Raw genomic sequence first — 13,824 nt, 5'->3', positions numbered from 1 at the left:
CGCAGCTTCGCCGATGGGTGGCTATTATCTTCGCCGAATTCCCATCTCCTTCTTCGGCCTAGCGATCTCCCTCCCTGGTCCCCTATCGGCTCTTCGACTGGCTCGGGGCCTGGCTGGCTCTGACGGATAGCTACAGTTCGGGCATGGGAGGAAGGAGAATAGCGCGAAGGGGGCAGCGACGGAAACCAAATGAGTGGTCTCCCATTCCTCGGTTGGTGCTCCGTGCAAAGCCCCAGGCAAATGTATACGGCGTTCAGCTCCTGGATGTGTTCACAAAACACAACTCGCGGCGGACTGCATACTACGAATGCGCGCCATGGTTCGTAGTGGCAAATGTATTGGTGCAAGAGGCGGAGTGCCATCGGGCTTCCGCCGACTGTATCGGTACTAAGCCAAAATAGTGTCACTATTCGCACATTCATACAGTACACAAATATAAGTGTCCAGGACACACATCTTGGTCGTATAATGCACTGAATGAAGGTTAGAACACGGCTACTACACTGTAGAATGTAGCCTGGATAAAGGTAGATGTGTAGAACATTTCGGGACATCATGTTGTTACCCTGTCTCTAATTGCCTTTTAGAGACAGCGATCTTTGACGAACTGTTATACAAAAGTTCTCTACTTGAAATTTGCACAAGGCTATCTTACTTAGTATTCCAGACGGAAGCCTGCTGCATGCGAAACACTGTTAATTCTTATAAAACTATTCTGCCGGGTTCCTGAGAGGAGCACAGAAATCTCCGAAAATGCTGAGTGCGAAGATAGCGCCGTGAATTTACAGGGCACCTGACAGCAGCAGCGGTCGTTCAACATTTTGTGGCTGTAGAGTACCATTCTGGCGGTACCTATAGGCATTGTAGCTTTCCCGCACGCGTGTGAGTGGCTCAGTGTTTGCACGTTAAATCAGACAATTCATTCGTATGTGTCAAGCGGTGATTTGCTATCTGACGGTTGTTAGAAGGACATCAAGTTTAAATAGCATTGGAGACAGGACAGGTCGTATCTAGAGATGAAGGGTTGGCTGACGGTGTCGATAGATGCATTTCCTCCGGAACAAAACTCTTGAAACATGTGAGCGCCCTGCGCCGCGTACGCCGCGTATACCAGTTCGACGGACAAGTTTGGCAGTGATGGCACAGCGTGGCGACCAGCCGATTGGAACGATATCTTCGGAGGCAGGCTTAGGCGAAAGGCTGTTGGGAACAGCGGTGTGGAAGGGGAAGAGCGGGTGCTATGTCTTCCTAATGCTTGCGTCACGTTTCATCTTTTTCCCCCCTGCAGCCAGCACTTCGGCGGCGTTCGCATCACAACGCAGGGCTGCGTTCTCTGCCCTCTTCTGTTCGTCGGGCTAGGCTTAATGGCTGCCGCGTACTCTTCAGGGGCCTGTCTAGGGCCGGCACGAAGTCCGTGCCATGCGGAACTGACATGTGCGACGGCCTAGCGACGTGTGGTCTGTTCGCTCATCTTTGGCGCGTAAAGAAAATAGAAAACTGAGGGACAGCCGGGTTCCCGATAGAAACGTTCAACGCGCACTGTTCAAAGACCCGCTCTGAGTTTCGAGCGCCTCCGTGCTTCGTGCTCTCGTTCTCGCTGCCTCTACCACATACGAGAGCACAAAGCTCTGGAACACGCTTTTGACGTCCGTTAGCAGGTCTTCGCACTGCAGGGTGTGGTCTGTCTATCGTATGAAATCGTGAACGAAGGCAAGCACGCTTCACCGCTAGTCTCTTGTAACGTTGCACTGGCGTCGTCTGATCTGTCCAGTGCGTAAAAATTCGTACGGAATGAACCATTTGCTTGGAGTAACATTGCAAAGGATCCCTAGTACAGGGAAAGTTTGTCTTATACGAATACGCTTTTCGACATAGCTACGCCATGCGCTTGCATTATACAGGGTGATCAAAATTTAGTCGACAGTTTTTTTTTTTAAATTAGGTGCTTAGATTTACATGAAGACCACCTCTGCAGTGAGGTTATACGCCCAGGGGGACACATTATTAGATAGTAATTATTGATGTCAGTGGCTTAATTAACTAAAATTGACTAATTAACCATTCAGTGGCTGCAGCAAGCAGGCATGTTTGTACAGAAAACTTACATGCAATCGTGTTTCTACGCAGTTTCATTTGGATGAATTTTCTACCACATCTAGCCGTACTCCTAGATATCGAACTGCGAAGTTTAATTGCCATTCGCATGATTACGCATTCTGGTTCGTAGCGTCGCTCGCACCTCCGAAATCAGCGCGTGCCCCAGCGCAGCAGCTACTTTTCCCTCGGCCAACACACGGGGACTTCGTCCTTCGCCACGTCGCGATATGTCGCCGGCGGCGGAACGGACAAGCAAGGCACATCCTCGCGTTTGTAGCCGCTCCTTGCGGCCGTGCCGACATGCACGCGCATCCGGAATGGCAAAATAAATACACGGGTGCGACTGCGCAGTGCAAGCTTCAAGGCGCGTGGCCGCCGTCAGCCCTCACTGGCGCGACAAAGCGAGACACGACAGCGCGACGCGGAGGAAGCGGGTTTTAGAAATATAAGAAAAGGTTGGGAGAGCAACGGAGGCGAAGAGAAAGATAATCCGACGTCGCTTAGGCACATCCGGCTGCGAGCAATTATGATTGTACCCACGACAGTGTCATACAGCGAGCATTCGTGGCGGTTAGTTAGTTACTTTGATGCGGACGCCGTAGCTCAGAACAAGCTGCAGGTAACGGGGGCTTCGGGTGTCGGAGTTTTCCGGGTTCTATGCCAAGGCGATTCATGTTCGAGTTTTGAAGATGCCATCTTATTCGCCATTTTTCCTTCTTTCTTTGGACAATAGCCGAAGTGGATACTGCAAGGTTGGATGCGGATACAATTTTTGCAGATAAGGCAAACAGGATAAGCTGAAAGTAGTCCAGGTGAAGAATAAGGTAGCATTACGCAAGCTCCGTTGGTGGCACTTTTTTTATATTGCGCAAATATGGTAAAGCCGCTTTCCCTGCACACTGACAAAATTACTAATGTAAATGGTAGAAGGGTAAGACACAGACGGGTGCTAGAGTGCGATCTTGTATAATACCGTGCTTCGGACTAAATGCAGGCAGTGGAAGCTGCCTTCTTTTTTTCCTTCATTGTTAGCAAAACATCACTACCTCGTCGTGTTCGCTGCACACAACTGGTACGAGGGGCAGTACGCATTCACCAAAGCAGCTGACTGCCGAAGACATATAGACTAAATGAGATGGACGGACACGACACCCTACAGTGGGATGTTGTGCCTTATTTGTATTACCCGCATTTTTTTGTGTTAGCAACTCCCTGTGGCAGCCGCGCCACCGCCGTCTGGGGCAGCCCAAGTCATTTGAGGACGGAAACCTGACACGCTGGTGACGTGAACCGGCGCTTTGCTCCGCTCGTGTATGTGCGGCTCTCATGTTGCGCTTGCTAATTGTACTCCGTGCAATATATGTGTCACTGGTTCCTCTGTTTCATCGGCAAATGGATAGGTGTGGTGCCTGGTACTGCGAACAGCGAAATCAACGCCTTTTGTTAGAAGGCTGCACAATTTCGAACCACGGGACTGAGTAGATACTCGGTGAACCTCTTGGAAACAGTTTGGGCGCCTTTCAGACACTCCGTAGGGGCAGTTTCGCGTAGTAAATCACGGCACATCTTTTCGACACGTTTATTCCACAGCGGTGTAACGAAGCTTGATGGTGGAATGTTTATACGGGGTGTGTTCTACGGCTTAAAAATGTCTTTTTGCAGACAATGGCGGCTATGCTATATGCCTCTTCGAGCCCTCGTGCAAAATTTTTCGTAATAATAAAGCCAACGAAGAGCAGTGCTGGATGAAGTTCACTGTGCAGACCATGCGAGTGTTCATCGACCAATGGTAGCATGTAAATGTTCTGTAGCTACGCTTGTCCGTATACAAGGGTATGACATTGATGGTGGCTCTCCAACGAAGATTGACGTTTTCCTTTTTTTTTCTGTGTCGTTGCAGAGTCCAGTCCCGGACGCAGAACCTCGCCTACAGAATGATGCTCAACCAGACAGACCTCATGGGGACCCATGAGGTAGGTCTTTCGTCTTGTGAGAAATAACAGTGACGGAACTCGAAAAGTGCCCGGACAATCATAACTGATGAACAACAACCGGAGAAGTCGTCAGCATGCAATCAAATCTCCACCATGAAAACAGCTCCAGTGGTATTCGTTCCCACAGATAAAGAGTTTATGGCGCATTGTGACATTTCAAAGCACTCGCTAAAGGCAGAGCTCTTCCTCCTTTGAGTAAGCAAGATGCTTGGTATATGGAAGGTTCTGATGGAGGCGAAAAGCGAAAACGCCCGTGTGTTCGAGATTTCGGCGCATGTTAAAGATCCCCAGGTGGTCAAAATTAATCCGGAGCCTTCCACTACGGCGCGCTTTATCACCTGTGTAGCATCGGTGCGTTAAACATGATAATCAATCAATTGTATTTGGCAGGTATTTTGGCCCCTCTGAAGTTTATCCTCTCGCAGCGCAGTGGCGGCTAGCCTTGTCTGCCTTTTCGATCGGATGTCTGATCTGCGGCATGTTTTTATTTTGTTCGCGCTACCGCAGTCCCCATTCAGTCCAGACGACCAGTTCATGTACGAGCCGACAGAAGAGGAGAAGAACGCCTACTGCAACCTTCAGCCCATCGGCATGGACACCCCAGACCACGTGACGCCCTCCTTACAACACATGGACCTCATGGCTCCGTCCAGACCGATACCTTTTGAAGGTGCGTGCTCAACACTGAACATTCCGAGTTCACCATTAGTTGTGTGGGACGCACTGACCTTCAGTTGGACGGTTGTTTCGCCAGTGCATTACAAGTCACACTGGTGAGAGATTTGGCGATGGTGGCGTGGTAGTAACTCATTCCTTCAGCTGTTTCTTTCAGCACAAAGAGTTAACGTAAGCACAGACAATGCCAGAGCGTGCCCTTTACAAGGAAGTTTTGACGCCAGTTTTAATATAACAGTGTTTACGGCTGGCATTTCTCCTTGTTGCACCTCCATGAGTTCTGGGAGCCTTTACGGCACCATCTAATGGTCGACTGCCGGCTCGCCAAAGTGTTAAGCTGCTCAGGCAGATCAACAACCCTCAATTTCTGCAAAGCCTCCTTTCCGCTGTGGCTCTTTGGTCGCTCCCAGTGGCTTAACCCCGTGGCCCTGTGTCCCTGCAGGAGACACCTTCCCGATCCCGACGGACGACCTGTACCTCGAGGAGAGCCGGTGGAATACCCTTCCCATCCAGCACTGGCAGACGCAGCACGTGCTGGACTGGCTGCTTGCCTGGACCAATCACAACCAGATCGAGCTCATGGACGACGAGATCAGCATGAGTGCCTTCACCTCCTTCACGGGCGAACAGCTGTGCCGCATGAGCCTCGACGAGTTCCGCGCATGCGCACCCTCCTATGGACACCGGCTCTACGAGGAGGTCCAGCGGCGGCTTTGCAACAGCAGCGCCGCTGCCGTCGACGCAGGACGCAGTCAGTTCCTCTTCGTACCCTGTAGCTCTCTCTCTCTCTCTCTCTCTCTCTCTCTCTCTCTCTCTCTCTCTCTCTCTCTCTCTCTCTCTCTCTCTCTCTCTCGTAATTTATGCAGTGGCTTAATTTTGTTCCACAAGAAACAAGGAATGCTGATAGTTGTGCCCGAATTAACTAAGCAAAAAGAGAAGTCTGTACGTAACGCTGGAATACTTCTTTGAGTACTGTTTAGGAACCTGCAAGCTCAGGAGCCATATGGTTTTTGAAGCAGCAGCTTTTAGAGCTACTAACTTAAGCGGCCGCAGCGGTGGGTCGGCAGGACCGTATGTCTACAGCGGCTGACCGGTGGTGCCCTGCACAGCAGACATCGTTAGAGATTTAGTTTAGCACATACATTACAACATTCCGTGACATTGTGTCGGGGTTGGGACATTTTAGCACTCCATCATATAGACATCAATACTGCAAATTTTATTTTCGCCCGTATAACACTCACCAACGCTTAGAAATGTTGAATTACACTGGCGGGAAATAGCGGGGTTGCACCCTAAACTGCAGCTTCGCCGCATTGAGCTCTGCGCCGTAAGGGTGGGGTCACCATAGCCTACCATACACTCTCTAGCTGCACATTGTAACAATAAGAAAGGAAGTGGAGTTATTCTGTGTCGTCCTGGCCACACCTGTGTTATAGCTTCATGTAACAATCCCGTTCTTGCTGTTGGACACCGCGGCGTGTGTTTGATAGAGTAGAAGATTAGATAGGGAAGCGCCGTGCCATGCCAAGGGGCGAAGACAGCGTTATGTAACCTGGCCTTTTGTGTAGAGTAACTGGCTTAGCGGGCGTGTTGCAATGGTGTGGCTTTTGCTGCAGTTATCAGATCGAAACTGACAAGGTGTGTTTACTTTGCTGGGGAAAAAGGGAAATTCCCGGCGATGAGTCCTGGTTTCGCGTATCAGTAGATACTCTGAGCGGCGCTTTTAATGTGACGGTATAAAGATTGCTGCCGTGGTTCAAGCGCTGGAAAAAAGACGGACGCAAGAAAGGCGGCAGGACAAGCGGTAACATGGTTAAAGAGCTAAAAAAAAAAGACTCACCAACTCGCCTTGCACAAAGTTTCTCTTAAAGATATGAAAGTTGTTTTCCGTGGTAAATAGCCGGAGTAATATGCGTGGGAACCTTTTTTTGTCAAGCAAATCGATGTGGGGTTGGCGTTTATTTAATGGGCGAGGTATTGCGCTGATTTTTTATTGGGCAACAGCTTGGGCATAGTATAGTACGGGTTGCTGATGCGTTTTTCTCAACCCTGTTTACGGCTCAATTCGCCAGGCAAGTACTGAGCCAAACAGAAATTGTCAGCTAGCCCCCCCCCCCCCACCCCCCCCCTTTTTTTCCCAGGGAAAAGAAAACGGCGCTGGTATACCTCTGCTGGTCTCTCGCAGATCTCTGCACTGGTTACTAGCCAGTCACATTTCCTGCATACTTCTCGTGACAGTTGGGAAGCCACCTTATTATCGGCAGAGGCGTGCGGGCGGTTAAGGTCATGGGACTTGCTCACATGCATACAGGATATAACAGTAGCGTACAGGCCGCTGGTATACTGAATAAATGATTATTTCTCGCTGGGGACGATGCTTTGCATCGTCGCGCACTCGTAATTCGAGGTTGAAAATGGAGGCGGAAGGTGTATGCGTAAGGACGTGCGCTCCGCGAGCGCACTTTAAGTCACCGAATTAGCCGCTAGCTTTTCTTAACCATCGTAAAATCCAGATTTTCTCGAGGGCACTGTAAATGAAATCCCTCCCCCACGTGGAATCGATAAATAAGCCAACACTACAATGGAATACTAGAAACATTTGCAATCATAACCAATGTAGGTTATACTAAAACAATGGTCAAGGCACTAAAATATCCGAGTGCAGGGGTTTAAGTGCACAAGTAGTCTAGACCAAATTGAAGAAAGACAAAAGGAGGAAAGAAACGCGACAAGCACGGGCAGGAACAAGTATCCGCATGGTGCTTCACTGGAGGGCGCGGGGAAGCGTAGAGAGACGGACATACACGTGAACAAAATGAGGTAATGTAGTGATCATACCTGCGCACACGTCATCGGTCAAGCAGAAAGTACGGTTGCACCCGTCGAGCGCATGTAGTTGGCAACGGCGAGTTACGCTGCACTATAAATGACTTCCCGGCGTGGTTCATCCGTTGCTCATGATGCAAGCCATGCGTGAGGAATCGGTCACTCCCGCTGTTCTACGCCGCTCGATATCTCCTTACAAGACTTCGGGATCGCTTCTGACGTTCGTTACGCCAGAAGAAGAGCCTACGCGAAGACGCGCCGCATACATTGTACTCGGCGGCGTGTGCACGTGTGTCGTGGGTTCGCTCAGCCGTAACGAATGTTGCGTAAGTTGGTTTAGGCGACCTGTCGACGAGCTTGTTCGGAAGCACGAGCATTTAGCTGATGCGACCAATTTTCAGCGAAGTCGGGCGGAAAAAGCTACATCTATACGAACCTTTACGGAGGGTTTCTTGGACCTGCATTCATTGTACGGAGCGCTTCGCGATGTGACGACATCTAAACGACGTACAACTTAATTTTGGACTTATCTGATGTACCTAAGGCCCACCAATGGAGCGCCGCCTGGAGGCGCAGCCTTTGGAACTGCGCGCGGACTTCTCGTTTCGGCTGTGATTTGCGTACCTAATTGATGTTCACCTTGTTTTTCTGTCACGCTAATTTAATTAGTTGCGCAACGTATTCATTTTCCGGGAAACGTAGGTTTAGCAGTTTCGTAACTTAGAAGAACAGCGTCATAGGCGCGACAGTTTTCATGCAGCAAGCTTCTACCTTAAGCCACGGAATAGCGAGTTGAGTTTCTATAAATGTATAGGAAATTTGTGCTATTAAGAGTTTAAAGTTGTTGCCATGTATTTACGCCTGACAGTCTTCAACTGTTTGGTAGGTTACAGTTTCAAGGCTAACTATTCATAAAACCTTACACAACACTCGTGCAATTTGAAGTAATAAGTCATAAAAGCAATTCGATTTAAAAAAAATTGTTAACAGTTCAGACAGTGATGGTTAACGGAAAAAAAACTTTGAGAACGTTAATTAGTCACAAACGCAGCTAGTTGAGTAGGTGTTGAAATAACAAAGTATATGCAGTATATTTTCGATCGTTAATGGCTTATAAAAACACTAAACAAAGACATGAAACTATATACTTTGATGACACGTGTAATGAAGCTTTACTTGTAAGTGCCCTGGTGGTCTACTTGACCTCATAAACGGGTCTAGTAACTGGAACAAAGTAGCGTTGAAGTATGCCGTTGTTATCGGGGTATTGCTCTTCCACTTTTAATTCGCTTGTGCTCCCCCTTTTATTTCCTTGACATGCTGGTGTGCGTACATTGTGCAGGCTTTATGGGGTCAGAGTCATACTTCGAGCCCGAGAAATACGCCTCCTATCCCCGCTACTTCGACACCTTGGAGATCCAGAACAGCAGTCCAGGCTCCGAAAATGGTGAGCGGGTTTTCCACTCAACTCGAACGATTTCTGTCTATTTATTGTTACAGTGCGGGCCTTATAATTTGCGATCCTTCAAATCAAGCTTCAGGGACTGTTTACGTGGAGCTCTGGGACGGGCAAACGCGCGTGTGCATTTTTCTTCAAAGTCAATTAATTTCGTACCTTATGATATTTGAACAAACGTTTAGTACTCTTTCAGCTGGAATTAAAGAGATCGCACTGAATCTTTACAAATATCAGCCAGTCATAAACTGGCAGCATTTTTACACAATGTTGCCGAAGGAATGAGGCACAGATAATACAACGTACTTTTTGCTACACACATTTGATCTGGTTTTTGCCTCGTACGAGGATTCACCATTAGAATAAACTTTACATTTGGACCTGTTATCCGAAGAGTGGTCATAACTGACTCCTCTGATCGGGCTTCAACTGTTTGTAATTGGCCTGTGCATTTGTGCCATTGAGCTTGTCTTGAGCCTTTGTGAACATGAATCTCATTGATGTAGTGCCTAATGCTAATGCCAAAGAAACCTTTGTTCCTTGTGACTTTTCAACCGAGATAAAGGAAATGGTTCAACGCGGTAAGCATCATAAAACAGCATCTTAGCAGGTTTCTGGATCTTGCTATTCCTTGTCACGCAACCTACTGTCACACATACGCCTTTGCACCTCCCCAAAGTGGAAGAAATGTTACCCTCATGATACATATGAAAATAAACATGCTGGTTCCATGACGCCAAGACAAGCAGGGTACCTCCGCGTGATGTTACCACACTACGGCAGAGTCAACCATGAAGTTTCGGTTGTTGTTGATGGCCGAGTAGAATAAAGCGAATGAAGTGAGATGAAAGGCTCTCACTGTGTCCCATGTTGAGAATAACTGGCAGGGAAACGAAGCAGGACTACCATTTCCCTTCTATGTCTTGCAAAGCGGGCTCTTCCTTGTCTACGATCTCACGAATAAAGCTGTTGTACGCAGCAGCGCACAAGTGCTTGAGTAAAGTTGTAATAGGAAATAATCACTATGACCTGGGGACGGTCAAACATCAACGGTTGAAGTGACTTGTGCTTGATTACAACGGCAGTTACAACGGCAGTTACAGACACAGAAACTACTCTATTTGGTCAATTTGCTTATTAATTCAGCATGAACGAGTTTTGTTTAGCTGTGGTACGCTGTACCTTCTGTGGCTGCGGATGCCCTGCCCCTACAAAAGTTCTTTCTTGCTGTGTACTGATAGCTTGACAAATAATCTTGGATATTTTATTTATTTTCTGAAAAGGCTTTATTTTAGGTGTCTAAGGAATGTCGTATACAAATATAGTTGCAATAAAATGTTTCGTTTCTCCCTCTTTGACCATGTTAAGCAAAGAAGTGTACCAGTTTAATTAGGAAGGATTTTGTCTCAAACGTTCTAAGGCCCAAAAAGAATTCTCATTACTTCCCCACTCTTTCGTGCAAAATATTGCCCACTCGGCAAAAGCAAGTTACCAAGTAAAGATCTGGCCACTTAGTGAAGAGTGTTGCACGAGTGACCTGTTTGAATGCGTGCTTGACGGGACAGCGTGGCGTGTGCCCTCTCTGTCTCCCAGTGACGTCATCGGGGTCTCCGGGTCTTGCAGAGTCGGACAGCGGCAGCACGAGCAGCAGTCTCAGCACCGTCAACGAGCGGACAGAAAACCTCTTCCCCTACATGCCGCACGACACGCAGATACTAGCAAAGCAAAGTGAGTCGTCAATGCTCCAATGCGCGGGAAAACGCCGCACCGGGCCTCGTGTGAGGTGCCCCTATCCGGTGCATGTCCTCCAGTGCATGGTCGCAGCGTTTTAGGTGATAGGTGCTGCCAGGGCTGTAGCAGCCACCCCAATTACGTTGTATTCATTTGAATCCCCATCACATTGTCGCATTTCTTGACGGTTCAGGAATTTAGAGCGCAGGGTGTTGACGAGCCCATAAAAATGAATATGATATCCGGGAAATCTTAATGGCTTAATGGGTGTTCTCGACAGGTTAGCGCCGACCGCAATAGTAAGACTGCTTCCTCCTTATTCGGACCTTTAGCTGCTTTACACTTACAGTAACGTTTCATCAGGCTGCTGGTGTTTTATTGCCACAATTCTAGATTTTGCGGTGATAAATTATCCAGAGAAAAAATGGGAGCGCCTATTTTTCGGGACAAAATCATTTTAGTTACCTGCTTCAGACATGGCCGGTCATCTGGCTGCCCTTCGAATATGCATATCCCTCAGAAGGAACTCCAATTAACAATTTTGAACCAATGGCACTGTTCGTGCACTTAACAGACACATATTCAACAGTACCAATTATTAGAAAAAGCGTTGTTGAACTAGTGCATACGTTAATGAAGTTAGCTGATGTATAGGTGAAAATGGTGTTACCATTTAGAGTGAAATTTCAGTAGTAGTGCTGGCAAGTAAATACGACCTTCTGGCACTGCCTCCAAACCATGCCGTAAATACTTGCTTGCAGTCTGTGTGGAGTGTACGAACACAACACTACTGGATACATCTATCGACAAACTGTAAGCTTACGGACGCCAACAGTGAACTACGGCAGTGGCAGGGCAGCGCGGCGTTTTTGCGACGGGAGAGGCTATGCGAGGGCCGCGTTGTGCGGGCAAGCTTGCTGGTTAGGTTCCCGGTTAGTTGTGCCGACCCTTTTAGCGAGACGCTGACGCGGGCGTTGCCTCTCTGTCTCTTTCTGTCTTCGCATCCGCAGTGCCCCCTCCCATGCCCCTGATGGGTAAAAAGAAAGGACGCAGGGGCAGGCCCCCAATCAAAGAGGCCAAAGTGCGCAGCCGAGCAGGTAAGCACTGGACTCCTCTCAAACCACCACTCACTCATCCCTCTGCTCCTCCTCCTCCTCCCTTCCCTCTCTCTCCTTTTCTCAGCCCAGCCAGCAAGCTTGCTCTGCTGCTTTGTCTCACGCGCGCGGACCGCTTTGTTCTCTAGCCTTGCCCACACGCTTTGCACACTGGAAGGGGCCATTGTAATAGTTGTCGTGCTTCTACCAAGCTTACTGTTAGTTACAAGGCTGCTATCTGGTTTTGTTTTGATCAGCTCTAATGACGAAATAGCAACTGATAAGTGTTGCTGTCTGAACACGTTCTCCACACTTAGAGCACACTTGTGGCGTCAGATACTGGGCGAAAAAGACTAAGGGTATTCGTTAATTTTTGTGAACTTTATGTTTTGCAGGACATATTAAAGTTTTTTATAAAGGCCTCTGTTAGAAAGATCTGGGGACATGGGCCCAAACTATGTAAAGCATCTCTGGTCCTGCTATGACGTTAAGGGGCAGGTTGTCACTCTTTCTAGTGCCGACTATGTTTTTTTTAACATGTTTGTGGCAAAAGTAGTGGGAATGCTCTTTGTAACCTGCCCTTTCGTATCTTTGGATCCAGCAAAATTGCTTGGAATTGAATTTTATGAAGGAATTCAGCTTTGGCAAAACAACTGGCTATCCATTTGCGCACACACCGTAGCCTTATAGTGCGCACTTTTTAAAGTTTATTTATTATGTGTGGCTACAGATATGTGAAACCAGTTGTCCATATTCCTGAAAATACAGGCAACACCGCTTCTTTAGTGTTGTGTATGAGCAAACTTGAGGGACCATGCTATTACTGGTACACCAGGAGATGAGGATAATCTGCAAATATCAAATTGAACGGAGCCGATTTGCTGCCTTTAGGGTTATGCTCGTGACTCCACTTGTCACCCGTGTGTTCTCGTGAGATACTCATAGACCACGTTATTTGATCTACACCGTAATTTATCGAACCGGTGAATATAGAGCATAATTAGCTAAAACAGTTTTATGAGTGTATGTCATCGCAGCATGTACTTGCGTGGGGTATAGAGATGCTACCTAGTCGTTTTTCTCATTTATAAAATGTGTTTTATGTCTGTGCTACACGGAAACTTCCAAATGATGGTTGGACTCACAAGTGCATGCTGTGCGTTTACGGCTGGTGGATCGATAGAGAATTGGTTGGAAGGCCTTCAAAATGACTTTGAAGTCACCGTGTAGCACAGGTATTACACGGGAAAATCCTGCATGAAACTGTAATGGAACAGTGCACTGAAGATGCATGCTTACGGCGGCTAAGTTGGTACATTCAGGGCATTACCTGCATGGCCTTTGCATACCATTCGCTGTACGCACCAGGTCGGCTCGTTTGTTTGAGTGCTACTGGAGTACTAAATGCACGCTCTTCGATGTACCACCTCTTCTTCTTACCAAAGGCAAGGGAATGGGCAAGCTGTGGGAGTTCATCCGCGACCTGCTGCTGAACCCATCGACCAACCCGAGCCTGATCCGATGGGAGAGGCGCGAGGACGGCATCTTCAAGTTCGTCCAGTCTGACAAGGTCGCCAAGATGTGGGGCGACCGCAAGCAGAACCCGCGCATGACCTACGAAAAGCTCAGCCGGGCCATGAGGTACGTATCACTCAGTCAAGTTGATATTTTTAATCGAAGCTGTTTCTTTGATACTACTGTTGAAAGCGTGGCTTGAAATGATTTGAGAAATTGTGGTGGTGTACGGCTTAACGGCAACGTTGTACGCCCTTCTGGATAATATGTATAACCAGGGCTTCCTTCGCTGTCAAATTTCGCACAAAGACGCACGTGTTTTGTAGCGCGTTTTGTTTCACATGATAGACTACAGAGCTCATGTGATTACTCCGCCATTAGATAAGGCTTTTTATCGCCTATGGAGGCACTATTTGCCGGATAGACCTTTTCG

General features: G+C 47.9%; 1 protein-coding gene across 13 annotated transcripts in view; it reads left to right on the top strand.

The window, feature by feature from the left end:
* Nucleotides 1-13,824, top strand: part of LOC144174974 (ETS homologous factor-like) — a 405,488-nt gene that overhangs the window by 379,396 nt on the left and 12,268 nt on the right. For 10 of the 13 annotated variants that reach the window (XM_077703967.1, XM_077703968.1, XM_077703976.1 and 7 more), the window contains 7 exons: nt 3,998-4,070; nt 4,599-4,761; nt 5,209-5,517; nt 8,938-9,042; nt 10,645-10,779; nt 11,793-11,879; nt 13,322-13,517. In XM_077703967.1, coding sequence (XP_077560093.1) covers nt 3,998-4,070; nt 4,599-4,761; nt 5,209-5,517; nt 8,938-9,042; nt 10,645-10,779; nt 11,793-11,879; nt 13,322-13,517 — 1,068 coding nt within the window. The remainder of the gene's footprint in view (nt 1-3,997; nt 4,071-4,598; nt 4,762-5,208; nt 5,518-8,937; nt 9,043-10,644; nt 10,780-11,792; nt 11,880-13,321; nt 13,518-13,824) is intronic. The other 3 variants (XM_077703969.1, XM_077703971.1, XM_077703970.1) reach the window with 3 other exon arrangements.

This window comes from Haemaphysalis longicornis, unplaced genomic scaffold (genome assembly GCF_048455015.1).
Source record: "Haemaphysalis longicornis isolate Haplotype H1 unplaced genomic scaffold, Haemaphysalis longicornis Haplotype H1 scaffold_3, whole genome shotgun sequence".
NCBI classification, from domain to species: domain Eukaryota; kingdom Metazoa; phylum Arthropoda; class Arachnida; order Ixodida; family Ixodidae; genus Haemaphysalis; species Haemaphysalis longicornis.
This window is presented reverse-complemented; position numbering and strand designations above follow the sequence as displayed.